The sequence below is a fragment of the Clavelina lepadiformis genome, chromosome 7, assembly GCF_947623445.1.
Source record: "Clavelina lepadiformis chromosome 7, kaClaLepa1.1, whole genome shotgun sequence".
In the NCBI taxonomy this organism is placed as follows: Eukaryota; Metazoa; Chordata; class Ascidiacea; order Aplousobranchia; family Clavelinidae; genus Clavelina; species Clavelina lepadiformis.
Window position 1 is genome coordinate 16,093,451 of NC_135246.1, and position 16,441 is coordinate 16,109,891.

The 16,441-nt window shown below is 36.8% G+C and overlaps 2 protein-coding genes across 2 annotated transcripts; both read right to left on the minus strand.

Annotated features, from left to right (window-relative positions):
• Positions 1–1,316: 1,316 nt before the first annotated feature.
• LOC143466024 (carbohydrate sulfotransferase 11-like) lies at positions 1,317–7,500 on the minus strand. The gene is made up of 6 exons (XM_076964599.1): positions 5,432–7,500; positions 4,382–4,508; positions 2,723–2,934; positions 2,452–2,609; positions 2,183–2,352; positions 1,317–2,041 (listed from the first exon to the last, which is right to left on the minus strand). Exons 1-6 carry the CDS (start codon positions 5,591–5,593, stop codon positions 1,812–1,814), a joined length of 1,059 nt encoding a protein of 352 aa, XP_076820714.1. The 5' UTR covers positions 5,594–7,500; the 3' UTR covers positions 1,317–1,811.
• A 3,487-nt stretch (positions 7,501–10,987) lies between these two features.
• Positions 10,988–14,464, minus strand: LOC143466058 (carbohydrate sulfotransferase 11-like). The gene is made up of 6 exons (XM_076964649.1): positions 14,124–14,464; positions 13,724–13,889; positions 12,840–13,051; positions 11,985–12,142; positions 11,717–11,886; positions 10,988–11,543 (listed from the first exon to the last, which is right to left on the minus strand). Exons 1-6 carry the CDS (start codon positions 14,322–14,324, stop codon positions 11,302–11,304), a joined length of 1,149 nt encoding a protein of 382 aa, XP_076820764.1. The 5' UTR covers positions 14,325–14,464; the 3' UTR covers positions 10,988–11,301.
• Between the last annotated feature and the right edge of the window lie 1,977 nt (positions 14,465–16,441).

The window sequence follows — 16,441 nt, forward strand, 5'->3', positions numbered from 1 at the left end:
GCCTACCGAGCCTTATAGGCGCAATGCTTCAGTGGCGTTCAACACCACACAGTCATGCTACATGGCACCCTTTCTTTAAAGTTTCGGATTTCTCGGAGCATTCTTCACATGTAGGCCTAATTATTATTTGCGTGCTGTACCGCAAACACAATGTCAAAGAATGTCTTTTGTTTCGGTAGTTCGAATAAACGTTTCTGCTCTACTGTTGTGGCAGAGAAGGTCGCGTAGCCTTCATTGAAGCCAGGTCAGCTCATTGACGCAGACACGTGATCTCACACTGCACTTATTATTCACTAAAGTACAAAGTAAAAAAGGCTAGAAATAAGTGCCAATAAAAGCAATAGAATTGAGCAACAATAACAAAAGGTATTCTTCGATATTTGTAGTACTGTATTTGCAGTAGCTACCTTATACGAGCGGTACTGTGTTTGTTCCAACATGACGATTTTTATGATGCAAATGAATGTGGTGTTCTGCCGTTACCTAGCATTGAGGACGGAAAACACTACCGGTTCAGTAGTAATTACTGTAATATTAATACTGCTGTTTTTTCATTTGTAGTTTTTCATGCATATTTATAACATAATATAATAGTTACCCTATGGAAGAATTTTGAAGTAAAATGGTGTCTATATTCTTTACATGTTTCAATATGCTCAAAAGCTAATTTGTTGTTTTCTTTTTGTAATGTTCGGCAACTCTGGTAGAATATCGAAATCTTGTGCAGTTTTACCTGTATATAAGTAGGCCTACTATCTATAAGCATATAGGCAAATAAATTGGCAGGCTATATATAATCGATATTAGCACTACATTGTTACAACTTGCTGTTAAAATAATCTGGAGTTTTAAGTTAACTGAGATAGCCTCTACACGGTTTTAAAATATGTGTCAAACTATTTCATGGCCGCAAGTAGCGTATTTTGCATCTAAAGGTGCCGACTGCGGGATAGCCTAGGTTTGCGATGAATTGCTGAAAACAGCAAACAACATCTTACTAGCATATTGCTAAAACAGATTCCATAGTCTTGGCTCAAATTGCAAGACTGTGGAATAACAACATTTAGTTACATTCTTACATTGACTTATAGTATTCTAGGGGATCTTACCTAAGCCGCAATGCCAGGATAACCCAAATTCTATAACAAAAACCTTTGGGAAATTCTTTAATATTTTCCAATACTTTTATCAAAAACATAACCCAAATTTTCAAAATTCTCAGACACTATCACATGTGTTGTTAAGTTTTAATTTTTGACCTCGTAGTTATAGTTTATTTTTGGAGTCTATTGCGTATAGGCTATAAGTTAGAAGGATTATTTCAGTGTAGGTATATCACTGTATTTATCTGCAAATTAAACAGTCACATACGAGCAAATTTTTGTGTAATATTGTGTAATGTGTAGACTGCCTAAAAACAAAACAGTTGTATGCGCCTAAAGGTCAATTAGTGTAGCCTACTTCCCACATTAGCTTTTTGTGCAATAACATATTATGGGGTAAACATGTCGATAAACAGGATATTTGAAAAGACACAGTAATACATCATGAAACTTATAGTTACAGCGTAAAGTAAAACGCACAAAGACATAAATATAAGTGGCAATATGATACAGTTGGGTAAATTGTCATGACTACAGAGCAACATGTTTGCAATAGACTATAAGTTAGTCCTTCTTCGGCAATAAATTGCTATTGTATTTTTACAATCCTTTAGAGTTTAGGCTTAAACGCCTGGATCTGCAGAGCATTTAAGCGCAAACAAAGTTTAAAAAGATTTGCCCAAAACAGCAAAGTTATTTCGTTGAAAGTCAAGGTTCTTTTTCCCAGCCTCCAGCCATCAAAGTCGTCTTGTTGAAAGTGTAGCCAAAAGTTTCCATATCGTCTTTGAAAAATTGTAAAAGTCGTTCAACCACATCTGGTTCAACTTTTGAAAAATATTTTTTTATAACAGCGGCTGGATCCTTTGACTTGTTAATAACATTTTCATGAGATATGGCGTCTAATGATGAGTTTAATTTTGCAGCAATCCATTTTGCATCTGCAACAGCAATTATTATGTAAACACTGCAAATAAAACCGATATTTTCCAATCGTGGAGCCTACGCCTTTAAAACTTTAACAACAAAGTTCTTCGCAATTTCCTCAACGCACCTGCGAGGTTTTTAGCATCTTTTTATACCTGTATAAAAAGTTTCCAGTTTAGTGATGTAGTTGAAAGGGTACCGGCATGGATCGCAATGAGATAACATAGGTCGAAAGTGTACGTCTAAATTCGTTATACTTTTGGTCCCGTAGTCTGCAACGTAACGGGCAAAATCGGCGAACTCCATAAAGTATCCATCCTCTGGCCTACAGGATTAGAACAAAATAAATTGTTATCCAACAAAAACAAAATCATCTCGACTCATTATAAAGATGCAGTTCACAAACACACAAAACAAGTTTCACCCTTTCCATTTTCCATATTTATTTGGATAGTCTAACATGCCAGGATAGCGCTTGAAATACATGTCATAGCAAACTGTTTTGGTGAACTTGTCTCCCCAGCCAGATATCATCCGCGCCAGAGGATGCCGAACGTTCATTAATCTAACAGCATTCTCATCCTGTACATAAGTGTGGGCACAAGTTTTATATAAAAATACATTTAGTTATATTAGATATATTTTAATTTTAATACGTCGTGGTAGTATAAAGCATCGCCATGTTGGCAGTTTACCTTTGACAACTCTATTCTCTTTTCGCCGCTTAAACGAGCCCAAGCCTCGTTATTGCTGTTGACCATTTTTATCCAAAAACCATATTTTTTTGCCTCGCCTGGAGCTCGAAGTTTCCACATGAAGTTGTTCCAGGTTGAACTTCCAGCTTTTATCACGAGACACGTCAAATAACGATGAAAGTAGCTCGCGGCAAAGTTGCCAGTGAACTTACCTGCAAAATAAAGTTAACGTCATGCAATCACCTTGAAAACAGCAGGTTTGAGGTATAATAAACGAATGCATTCACAGCAAAGTGGTCCTACTAAATTTTGCAGTTGACACTGATAAAGATAAGCTTACATGCCTACTTCTTTTATATTTTAATCAACATGAGGTGGTTAAAGCCCAGACATTCTCAAGAACCGTACATAGGCTACTGCTGGTTCAAGATGTGAATTAAGGTAAATCACAACACATGTAAAGTACATGAATGTCTATAGCGAGGCATTCTAACGTTTAACCAACGTTTCTGTTTCTGTCGTTTAACTGCAGAAAATTTAGGAGCAAAGTGACATAAAACCAAAATAGGAAAATAAATCAACTCCAATAATAAATAAATGATTCTATTTGGTCTCTACAAAACTTTCTGAAATTGAAGGCGCAAAAATATATATGTTTGAATATAAGTTTTGATAATGGAAACATACCGTTTGCACTTTTCAATAATTATGAACCGGAAAAATGCTTTTCATCTGTTTCCAATATGTCAAACCAAGACAAAAAAGCAAAACGAAATATTACCCAAATCGGGTCTATGTGATGGTATTATTTTTACAAGAACGAAAAAGAAGAAATAGCTTATAGAACAACGCCTAATAACATGTCCCAAACAAACTATAATGCGTAGTTTACTTCCATATGCAATTGAAAATAAGAAATAATTTCTATAAGGTTTCATTTTGATATAGAACGAAATAATCAGCTTGATGAGATGATAATCATATTTACAGTAATAGTTAAAAACATTACCAGAGCACGAATTACGACCAGGGAGCGCGTATCCCGATTTCCTATTCCCGAAATTACGTCTGTGATGTTTACCACCATATAACGCTATTTACCAAGTGTGCGACATAACGTAGCACAACTCGTTATACCTATATGCCACAACCATAAAACTGTTTACCCACTGGAGTTGATAGCATTATAGCTACGGGAAAACTGTTGGTGTTTCACATTAAGTATCTTTGCCATCCATTTTCAAATTTTTGACCCGTGGGCCGTGGCCACTTTGTATTATATAGCAACCTGAAAATTTGTTTTGGTTGTGAAACTTAGATTCGAGTTCCTTATTTGAGTCACCAAGTTTGAATTACGAAGTGTGACCGTATTTGTATTTTAAAGTTACTTACTTACTTACTTGGTATGCTAATTGAAGATATGGAATGCACAATAGTTTATCTGCTCATTCCTATACACTTGCATTTCTGCATTTCTGCGTTTTAACCATAAATGCTTCAATGTTGTGTTTTTGCTGTATATGCTTCATACAATGCATTCGTGTTACGTACACAATTGTTACCGTGTTACCCCACAATTATACCACAACTGTTACCCTCTTCCCTCGTGGCAGTTAGCTTTGCTCGTTTAATAATTAACTCGCATATTAATTCCTTTACCTGTTTTTATGACATTTTCCCAGTTTTGTTTGTAATCGACTCCACGCAGCCCACACATCCTTGTAACGTTCGCAATTCTGTCTTTAAACCTTTTGCCGATTTCGTCTTGACGTTGTTCTCCGTTGATCTTATCAATTTTACATGAAACGAAAAAAGCAAATTAAAGTAACATGTCCAGTCACCAAGATCATCGAACAGGAGCAAGCAGAATGATTAATAATTTGCCCAAAGAAATTATTGCAATTGCTTATCATAAACCCCAAAGCATCAGTATACCCGTAGCTCTATAAAGAGTTGCAGCTGACTGAAAACCTGCCCTATATTTAGCTTGTGCCGTTGTCATTCGTTTCAATTTCATCCAGTTTCATTCTTCTATAACATGTAATGGGCAATTGTGCAACCGTGAGATGCTGATACAATTTAGGCAACGTGTTGAAACTGTTTTCAACCTGCATTTTCGTCTTTATTTTTGTTTGAAGTTATTAATATGCAGTGTAATGGGCAAAAAGATACGACGTGAAGAAATGAATTTTACCCCCACTTAAGCATTGGATGTGAAATGTGTATATTTAATTTCAAAACGCCTGCAACATGTTGTTTATTTATTTTACAGCGTAGACCTGCTTAATTGTGATGACAGGGTATTTTAGACCAAGAATCGCAAGTTGCAACGGCGTCAGTGGTATATTAGTCACTCATGCAGTTTGCGATGCCGTACAAGCTTTGAAGTAAAAGTTTAACTTCGTAACACATTTAACTCCAAGCATAGAAAGCTATAGAAAAATTAAATCGTCAACAGGATCTCATTTTATTGCGTCCGCCCATATATCCAATATAGTGTCCGTATTTAAAATCTTTGTCGTGTGCAAATTGCATAAATGGAAAATGTTGATGTAAATCAGTTGGGTTGCAACCAACTATCTAAAGATACCAACAAAAACAAATGACTTCTTTCATCGCCAGTTTTGTTTGTACGGTACAAAGCTTTTAATGAAATCAAGATGATGTACTACATGCAACTTCACATCTTATTTTATTATTCCAACTTACCCACTCCACTGATTTCGGAATTTTAGTATTCTGCGTGGTTCCTTGGTTTCTAACCAACCGTTTTAAGTCGACAAGGTAAACATGGAAGTGTGGTAAAATCAGGAAAAGAGCTAGAAAGCAGACAAACAGTAGAAGGATCGCACGACGACTTCTTATTCTCATCTTTATGTCCTGTCATGGATTTCTTCAGTGAAAACACCGGCTCCAGTAGAAACTACTCGCTTAACTACTGAACATTACTGTAGTAATAAGCAATAAACAATCGTGTTCACTTTATAACTAAATATAAAAAGTATTTTACAGAAGCAAGAAAATGCAAAGTAACGCGGATCGAAAGCATGGTTGAGGCGATGACCAATGAACATGTTTCTGAGTCTAGATAACCGAAATAAGCCTGAACACTTGCAACAATCCTACATTAATTGTATGCGATATAATAAGGTCTGACTAAATTGCTAATTGTAAACTTGTAGCTGATGGTGACTTGTAATTTCACATCTTGATGGTTGAGTTCGTTTGAATTTTACATTTCATTTTGCAAACACTTACTTGTAAAAATTAGGTTAATGATCGACGGTGTTCAACCAAACCCTTTTTAAGTCTAGCAGACATTTCAAGCTATTACAGCAGTTTATGTTTTAAATCCATATTTAGGTTTTGCTTCTCCGTGGTTTTCAAAATTGTAATAATGCAGCTGATGTAACTAGGAGTAACACATGGAAGAGACAATTATGTTACAATAATCCCACATCAATCTTACAAATATTTTATAATGACAAAAAAAAGCAAATTTAATAAGAAAGATACGAAGCACATTACGGTAAAGCAACCTTTACCGTCTTGGTTGGTAACACAAACAAGTAAAATATACATGTCTTCGTTTTGTCACCTTTTAAGTAGGAAGCCTTTGAATCTAGTTACAAAATTTATATTATCTGGCAGTTCAAATTTTACCTCGTCTGCTACCTTTAAGCTGTTGTTTGTTGAAGATAATGCCATCGACAACCGGTGCTTGGCCGAGGTTTTACTAGCCATCGGTATTAAATTGGTGAGGTAAACGAGTTACGAGAGTTGGAAAATCGTAAAAATGACCGGTAAACACAAAAGCAACAGCAATGTAGTACGCCGGTTACTTAGTCTCATCTTAATACTTTGTCTTACTCTATATGAAATCACAAAATGGCTGCCACTTCTTTTGGCCCTAGTAACAAAGTGCTTGAACAATTCTGTTGATCAAACAACATAAACCTGGAGCTCGGTGTGTAGGAAAAAGCTGTTTATTAGTTTGGCCGTGCTAGACTAGTCTTACTCTATTTTAGACCAGGAGAAAAACACCAGGCCGCGGCAATGAGCAAGCGGCCACGCAGGTCAACGTGGGCAAGTTACCATGCCCGACACGTTGCAATAACAATTTATAAATATAACTCTATAACCAGGTGTCATTATTGTTCATGGTAGAAGCGCATTTACAGTAAAGCCAAGTTTCTGTCAATTGGATTTATGAAATTACGTAAAATGCAATTGCCTACAAACTGGCTTAAGTACAGTGAACTTTCCTGATGCAAAGCGCGTTGACATGGGGCCAATGGTGCGGAAGAGCGCGTGGAATGGGGCACTCATACCAGGCTCAACGGTCGGGCAACTAGTAATTCAACCCGTCTCGCACACTTACGAGCCCGTTACGCCAACCGTTTTGTCACCGAACCGACGATAGAAAAGTCAACAGAAATGAGACCATCAGAGAAAAGTCAGGCGTAGAAGACGCCATCACTGAATATACAAAGAACAAAGTTAAGTTGGTTGGACACGTTGCAAGATCCACCTACAACTGATGGACTTGCGCAATGGTACCCATGCGATGGAAGGTGATTCTTCGGAAGGCCTCCAAAAAGGTGGAACGATGAATTGAGAAATATAAATGAACTAAAGTACATGCAAGATTAAGAGTAAAATGGAAGAAAAACTGTAACCAGCGAATCGACCCGCGACAGATTGGTCGATTAAAGTGAACAAATATAATCTCATCACTGGAAGAAATGCAAAGTGGGTAATGTTACATACAGTAATGTTGGTCATATTCGGTGACGGCATTACTTCTGCATCTATGTGGTTCGATACTATATAATTTCGTTGATGGAATTAATATAGACGCCGTATAAGAGTTTAAAGCGTAAGGGTTATATTTTTCCTTTATTTGCGCAAGAAACAACAAAAAAAATAAAAGGCGCTGGCATAAAACACACACGCGACATATTTCAGATTTAAAAGGCAAAAAAGCAATTGACTTGTTAGCTTATTTTTTAAACAGATTTTAATCGAATTTTTCTGGGAATTTAAACGGACTTAAAAATCACCGGGAATTCGACGCTCTGACTATTTAACTACGCAAGCGAGGCGAAATTACTAAATTTGAAGTTTGAAATTCGTCCCCCCCGACACCAAAATAGGTTGGGAACCACTGGTCTAAACTAAAGATACATGAAGTATCTAAAGCAAAACCGAAGCAAGAGCTGATTCACAATAAGTAGACAATGGGCCATTTACAACAGCATAAAGTAGGCTGCAAGGTGTACAATGTAAAATGACAAGTTCACCTACAGTGCAACCTCTACGACACCACGACAATGCAGTTTGTAAGCAATTTTGACTTGGTAAAAAATTTTGACTTTTTATACAACTTTGACAATTTTTGACCTAACGCTGTAAATTTGACAAATTTTTGACTTTTTTTGACAAGTCAAAAAATAATCGCCCTACTGATAACCCCATTTTTTTAAAGATCTTGTTCATATACAAACATACAACTTGATTACTTTGGGTTTTCTATAGAACTGAATGAGTTCAAATTAAAATGTCTACATCAGCTGCTTGGCTTCTGCGCCAATCAGTAACCTCGTAAACTACCACTATTTGCCTCGTGAATGTATTTACTTATTATTTTCATCTACAAAATGATACAAATAGAATTCTACACATTCAAAACTTTCGACTGTTCATCTTCCTTTTTAGACTTACCCGGTTAATGGAAGTTGATTTCTCTCTCTCTATGGTCTCGGTAAAAGGAGATAAGCCTGTATGTATTGAATTTTCCGATTCTACGTTTTTTCCTTCGGCAGTGATTCCAAATCTACCATGAAAATGATTCTTTGCAAAATGATAAAGTAAAAAGCAGCAAAAAGCAGCAAGCAAGCCGTACGCCGCTTCTTTATTCTCATGCTTTTGCGCTTGCCGATATTCTCTGCTTGTGTAGCATGTAATGCTTCCACAATTGTGACGCCGTCGACAATACGGAAATGGAATACAAAGGTTTTAAAGAAGGCTATTGTTTTTGCATGTGATATTTGAGTAACGTGTTCCAAATTATATGATCTAATGCCTACAACAACCTCACCATCTGAATTAACTTTAAAGTGGCTCAGACGCCACTTGGTGCTACAGGTCTTTCATCAGTGCTTCTTTGTGTGCCTCTGTGTAAAATGTATAGCTCAATGGTTCTCAAAGTTTTTTTCACATTCCTCCGAAAACCAAACACTGTCAATTCCTCCCCAACAGAAATCATCAATCAACAATCAGTCCATATTAGCCAAATAATCGTTGTTTTTATGTCAAAGGTACTACAGTAGTCGCCGCTTTATAAACCCACCTCGGCCCCGGATCATTTTGGGCTTATAAAGCGGAATGTGTGTTTTCTTCAAACTAGAACCTATAAATGACGGTACACAACACTCACATACCACAGGCAAGTTTGTTGTCGCATGCAACAACTTTATTAACATGTAACAACTTTTTTATTTGACTTTTGGCAGCACACTTCGCTACGTTTTCACGTTACTGTAGTTCTTAAAATTCTGAACTATGAATCTTTTTGGACACGTAGGGCAGTTAAAGATTTCCATGCAGTTCGGTCCAATGCGACATCTTTCACTTTTCGGTAGGTGGTGTTTAGCTCGTGTAGATCGTTACCGAAAGTGACTTGCCAGGTCTCCTTTGGTCTTCCTCGTTTGCATTTTCACCTGATGAATCCCAGTCTACTGCAATTTTCGGGTGCCAGTAGTCTGGTATTCTGAGCACACGTCCCACAAAGCGCATTCTGCGTTCAGTTATTAAGCTATTAAGGGTCAGTAAGCCACTTTTGTGTAAAATGTCATCGTTTGTGATGTGCTCTCTGTAGCTAACACCAAGAATCCTCCATAGGCAACGCTGATGGAATACGTTTAGTCATTTGGTTATTCTTGCAGTTATTGTCCACGTTCCGCTGGCATATGTCAAAGTACTAATGAGCTGTAGGCTATAGTTGTAGTTTCAGTTTTGGTTTTATAGCAGCAGTAGTTCAGATATGATTTATTTTCTGAAAAACTGTTTAAGCTTTCCCAATCATGCAACTTATATCCGGTTCTGTGGATCCATTATTTGATATTATGTTACCAAGGTATGTAAAGTGGTCAACCTCTTCTGCAGATTGTTGGTTGATCAATATGTTACCATCTGCTTGTCTGCCGATTTGCATAGTTTTTGTTTTGCTTCCATTTATACCTAGACCAATTTTGGCAGCAGTATCCTGTAACGCAGATGTCATATTTTGTAAGTCATTTTTAATCTCCACAAGTAGTGCTACGTCTATATCATCAGCAAAATCTAGATCTGTAATTCGATGCTGCTTGGACCAGTGAATGCCAAAGTTTTCATTATTCATTAACTTGTGCATTACAAAGTCTACTGCTGGTGAGAATAGAAGTGGTGAAAGTGTACATCCTTGACGAACACCTGCGTTGACATTGAAAAAGTCGGTTGTTCCTGTTTCAGTACGAGTACAGCATCTTGAATTTTGGTAGATATTTTTAAAGATGTTGATGTAGTGTTTTGGGATGCCATATGCTTGTGCAATGATCCATAGAGTGTCCCTCTATAAAGCGCGTTGACATGGGGCCAATGGTGCGGGAGAGCGCGTGGAATGGGGCACTCATACCAGGCTCAACGGTTGGGCAACTAGTAATTCAACCCGTCTCGCACACTTACGAGCCCGTTACGCCAACCGTTTTGTCACCGAACCGACGATAGAAAAGTCAACAGAAATGAGACCATCAGAGAAAAGTTAGGCGTAGAAGACGCCATCACTGAATATACAAAGAACAAAGTTAAGTTGGTTGGACACGTTGCAAGATCCACCTACAACTGATGGACTTGCGCAATGGTTAATGGAGAATGATTTTTCGGAAGGCCTCCAAAAAGGTGGAACGATGAATTGAGAATTATAAATGAACTAAAGTACATGCTTGCAAGATTAAGACTAAAATTGAAGAAATACTGTAACCCGCGAATCGACACGCGACAGATTGGTCGATTAAAGTGAACAGATATAATCTCATCACTGGAAGAGAATTCAAAGTGGGTTAGGTAATTGGATAAAAAGATGAAGTTTACGTACATTTTTCAATTGTTAACCCTCGAGATGCCTATACAGTAATGTTGGTCATATTCGGTGACGGCCTTACTTCTGCATCTAAGTGTTTCGATATGATATAATTTGGTTGATGGAATTAATATAGACGCCGTATAATATTTTAAAGCGTGAAGGTTATATTTTTCATTTATTTGCGCAAGAAATAAAAAAAAATAAAAGACACGGGCGTAAGACATACACGCAACATATTTCAGATTTAAAAGGCAAGAAAGCAATTGACTAGTTAGCTTGTTTTTTTAAACAGATTTTAATCGAAATTTTCTGGGAATTTAAACGGAGTTAAAAATCATCAGGAATTCGACACTCTGACTACTTAACTACGCAAGCGAGCCGAAAGTACTAAATGTCACGACAGATAAGAGTAACAGGAAAAATATATCTAACACACAATTAACAGTTTAAGACAAATTCAGGTGAGTGACGTCTCTTTCTCCCAACCTCCCGCCGTCAGAGTCGTTATGTTAAAAGTGTAACCAAAGGTTTCCATATCGACTTTGTAGATGCTCAAAATACGCTCAATCACGTCCGGTTCAAGTTGAGAGTAATATTTCTTTATAAATAAAGCTGGATCTCTAGATTGGTTAATGACGTTTAGAGGAGATATGACGTCGGATGAAATGTTTAGTTTATTCTCAGTGATCCATCTTGCATCTTTGAAAAATAAGATGAAACAAAAGAAAGACGAATTAGTTTTGAATTTTAACCACTTACGTTTTCAAAATGAAAAATGTACAAGATTGAAATAAATTCATTTCGACAAAATATCGTTTTATATATAGCTATAGTTTAAGTTAGTTCATGATTGTTGATTATTTTGTCGTCACCTGTATTAAATGTTTCTAGCTTAGTGATGTAGTTGAAGGGAAATTTGCACGGGTCGCAGAGGCTCAACATGGGTTTAAAATGGGGGTCCAAGTAACCCGAACTTTTTGTGCCATAATCGGCAACATAATGGGCAAAATCGACAAACTCCATAAAATGACCATCTTCTGACCTAAAAAGAAAAAAAATTTCAACAAAAAGTACATTTTTAAATTTGACTTCTCTTTGCAATATAAGATAAGGTTAAAACCAACACAAGTAAGTTCTCACCCATTCCATTTTCCATACTTGTTTGGATAATTTAACATCGCCGGAAACCAGTTAAACCAAGCGTGGTAATAGAACTCTTTGGTGAACTTATTCGCCCAACCAGATGCCAAACGAGCCAATGGGTGACGCACGTTTATTATTCTAACAGCATTGTCATCCTTAGACATAAACAAATTTTTAGTAAAATTCCTTTCACAGGTTTTTAATTTTTCTGGACATAGATTGTTCTAAAACCAAAGTTCAACGTGCAGAAGGCCTAACTAACGATTTTCAGTTAACAAAAAAAAAACTACAGAATTAGTGTTGAAGCATTTTGGCTGAAAAGTTTTGAACGTACAGTCATTCAATTTTATATACAGTACATATCACTTTTAAAATCAATTCAACAAAGAATTATAATCGTGCTTGAAACGAAGGAGAAAAGTAAAAAAATAGCATCAGAAGAAGTTTTCGGATTTGTTAACTGCATGCATATGGTACATTATTTGCTTCAAATTTTATGAACATGTCCATTTTGACATCATCAGCATGTGCAAAAAAAGAAAAGTTCATTAACTTTAAATGGTCCCGATTCACAGCGGAATTTCTTATTTTTTCGTAAAAAGACCTCTATACATTTTTTTGTAAAGGGTTTCACATAAAAATGAATTTTATTTACTTCTGTACATTATAGAGACCAATATACATGCTGCCGACTCTTTTTGATGAAGTTACGTTCAAGATTATGTTAGTTTATCACTTATTTTTCGTTTAAAACACACAGTCAAATACGCAATTCTTTGACAAAGGAATAACTGTGTACTTCGTCCATTCAAAGTTAATTTGTTAGTCGGCTTAATAAAAACTATCGGTAACCTTTAATAGTTCTATTTTCCTCTCGCGACTAATTGCATTGAATGCTGCGATTTGACTTCTTTCAGCCTTGTCGAAAAAACCGTGATCTTCTGCCTCTTCTGGAGCACGAATCCTCCAGAAGAAATTGTTCCAGGTTTGACTTCCAGACTTCAGCACGAGACAGATCATGGCCCGGTGCTCGTAGCTCGCCACAAAATTGCCGAATATGCCACCTGTAAAAGCGAACAGTAAAACATCTACAGTATATCCAACCTAATTTTACGTTTTAATTGCAATCTCGTAATTATACTTGTCGTAGATCCCTATCAACAATATCTTTAGTTAGTTAACTTTCTGGCAAGATTACTGAAAACTTCATCAAGTTTCTAAAATACGACGTGTGTTTTATGTCTATCATTTGGCCAATCTTCGATTACATGTAGCATATCCTAACTAAGAGGTGCAGGGTATAGACTAACTAATTAGACATGCAAATAAACGCGTTGCACGCTGAATACGTGCGACAGGAGGGCATGTAATTCGGAAATTACAATAGATGTTTAATAACCTGTTTGCAACCCAAGAGTGCATCATATCTTCTGTATAAATGGATTTACAATAAAAATAATGCATTCTTGAAACCACATAACCATGTTAATTAATATGTATGTAACATGCATGGCGATTTTTCAATAAAGGCCTACAATATTCCAACAATACTAAACCTGTATCTCATATCACACAACAACAATTAGGGCGCATGAAATGCATCTTTGCGATTGTATACCGGTTATGATACTGTAAAATGTCTCATGCAATTATTCAGCATTTTATTTTAGGCAGTTTTAAGACAATTAGTATCAAGTAAGATTTTCGTTGAAGTATAAATTGAAATCATGATCTACCAGAGGTTTTGATATTTTTCCAACTTTGCTGATAATCTTTTCCATGTGCCTTGCACATCTTTGTAGCATTGGTGAGCCTGTCTTTAAACCTCTGCTCGATTTCGTGGTCATTTTTGACATCATAACTTGAAAGAGGTAAAACTGACAACCCAATTTCCTTGAAGATCTTGTTCATATACAAACATACAACTTGATTACTTTGGGTTTTCTATTGAACTGAATGAGTTCAAATTAAAATGTCTACATCAGCTGCTTGGCTTCTGCGCCAATCAGTAACCTCGTAAACTACCACTATTAGCCTTGTAAATGTTTTTACTTATTATTTTCATCTACAAAATGACACAAATAAAATTCTGCAAATTCAAAACTTTCGACTGTTCATCTTCCTTTTTAGACTTACCCGGTTAATTGAAGTTGATTTCTTTCTCTCTATGGTCTCGGTAAAAGGAGATAAGCCTGTATGTATTGAAGTTTTCGATTCTACTTCTTTTTCCTTCGGCAGTGATTTTAAACCGACCATGAAAATGTTTGTTTGCAAAATGGCAAAGTAAAAAGCAGCAAAAAGCAGCAAGCAAGCCGTACGCCGCTTCTTTATTCTCATGTTTTTGCGCTTGCCGATATTCTCTGCTTGTGTAGCATGTAATGCTTGCACAATTGTGACGCCGTCGACAACACGGAAATGAAATACAAAGGTTTTAAAGAAGGCTATTGTTTTTGCATGTGATATTTGAGTAACGTGTTCCAAATTATATGATCTAATGCCTACAACAACATCACCGTTTGAATTAACTTTGAAGTGGCTCAGACGCCAATTGGTGTTACGGGTCTTGTATCAGTGTTTCTTTGTGTGCCTCTGTGTAAAATGTATAACCCAGTGGTTCTCAAACTTTTTTCACATTCCTCTCTTACAAACCCAAACACTGTCAATTCCTCCCCAACAGAAATCATCAAACAACAATCAGTCCATATTAGCCAAATGATCTTTGGTTTTATGTCAAAGGTACTGCAGTAGTCGCCACTTAATAAACCCACCTCGGCCACGGGTCATTTTGCGCTTATAAAGCGGAATGTGTGTTTTCTTCAAATTAGAGCCTATAAATGACGGCACACAACGTCCACATACCACAGGCAAGTTTGTTGTCGCATGCAACAACTTTATTATTTGACTCTTGGAAGCACAGTTCGCTAAGTTTTCACGTTACTGTAGTTCTTAAAATTCTGAGTTATTAATCTTTTTGGACATGTATTAGGGCAGTTAAAGATTTCCATGCAGTTCGGTCCAATGCGACATCTTTCACTTTTCGGTAGGTGGCATTAAGCTCCTGTAGATCCATACGGAAAGTGGCTTGCCAGGTCTTCTTTGATCTTCTTCGTTTGCGTTTTCACCTGATGAATCCCAGTCTACTGCAATGTTCAGGTGCCGGTAGTCTGGCATTCTGAGCACATGTCACACAAAGCGCATTCTGCGTTCAGTTATTTAGCTATTCAGGGTCAGTAAGCTACTTTTGTGTAAAATTGGATGTGGACATTGGCTTGTTGAGAGTTTCGCTGAAATGTTCTAAACATCGTGCGTTTTGCTTTTTTTTCAGTGAGCAGGGTGTCTCCATTCTTGTCTTTGGTTGGGATGCTTTTGTTGGACTTGGATTTAGTTAGTTGTTTGATAATTTTATGTAATACTCTTGTATCATTTCTATGAGACGCCTCTTGTGCTTCAGCGTTTTTCTTTTGTAACAATTTTTTTTATCTTTTCTGCATTTCCGTTTGACTTGTTGATGGTGTGACTTATATACAGATTCTTCTCCTTTTGTTGTTCGTTTTCTGCTAGATCACGTCGACATTTTGCTTATTTCCTTTTGTCAATAAGTTTTCATGTTCTAGCTTGTAACCAACATTTCTTTTCAGTACCCGTTCGTTTCCCTATAGTCTCCGCTGCACAGAATGTTATTGCTTCTTCGAAGTGCCCCCACTGTTCTTCTATGTCGTCCGAATGCTGTAATATTTCGAATTCGCTTCTGAGCTTGAGTCGAAATTGTTTTGCAGTGTCATTATCTTTCAATTTTTTAGTTGCAAAAGGTTTGATTTGGGTTGATTTTTGGATTTTTCCTACTTCAATTTTAATGATGCTTTTGCCATGTAGTGATCAGATCCTACATCTGCACCTCTAAATGTTCCTACATTTTGCATAGCTGATCTCCGTCGTTTACCGATGCAGATATAATTAACCAATCTCGCTTTTACTGTCTTTTTGTGGATGCCTTTATGATCAAAATAACTGTTTCCTATGCACGGGCTGTTTGCGCTGCAAAACAAAAGAAGTCGCTCGCCATTATCATTTGTCTGTTCAGCTGATCCATGTGGCGCAATGACATGTTCTAGGCCTTGTCTGTTTTGGTCAATTTGAGCATTCAGGTCACCCATAAGAAGTTTTATGTCCTGATTGGGAATTTGGTCGATAGAGTCTTGTAATAGTTCATAGATTGAGTCGTTTTCATCTTCATCTGCCTCTTCTGTTGAAGCATACACTTGTATGATAGTAGTTTTTGCATACCTGGATTGCAATTTTGCTGCGAGTTTTCGATCACTTACAGGTTTCCGTCCAATTAGTGCTTTTGCAGTATTGCGATTAAGTATAAGACCAACTCCGCTAACGTACAGGTGTTCGTGTCCAGAATACAGAATTGTCGTTCCGTTATTATCCTTTTTTCCTCTTTCGGTCCA

Bases quoted from the DNA above. Each gene is read 5' to 3' on its own strand.
- LOC143466024 (XM_076964599.1), bottom strand. From the start codon at position 5,593: ATGAGAATAAGAAGTCGTCGTGCGATCCTTCTACTGTTTGTCTGCTTT. The intron at 4,509-5,431 runs GTAAGTTGGAAT...AAAATTGATAAG, and splicing joins TTCCGAAATCAGTGGAGTGG to ATCAACGGAGAACAACGTCA. The intron at 2,042-2,182 runs GTATAAAAAGAT...TTGCTGTTGCAG, and splicing joins ACTGGAAACTTTTTATACAG to ATGCAAAATGGATTGCTGCA.
- LOC143466058 (XM_076964649.1), bottom strand. From the start codon at position 14,324: ATGAGAATAAAGAAGCGGCGTACGGCTTGCTTGCTGCTTTTTGCTGCT. The intron at 13,890-14,123 runs GTAAGTCTAAAA...TATATGAACAAG, and splicing joins AATCAACTTCAATTAACCGG to ATCTTCAAGGAAATTGGGTT. The intron at 11,544-11,716 runs GTGACGACAAAA...TATTTTTCAAAG, and splicing joins GCTAGAAACATTTAATACAG to ATGCAAGATGGATCACTGAG.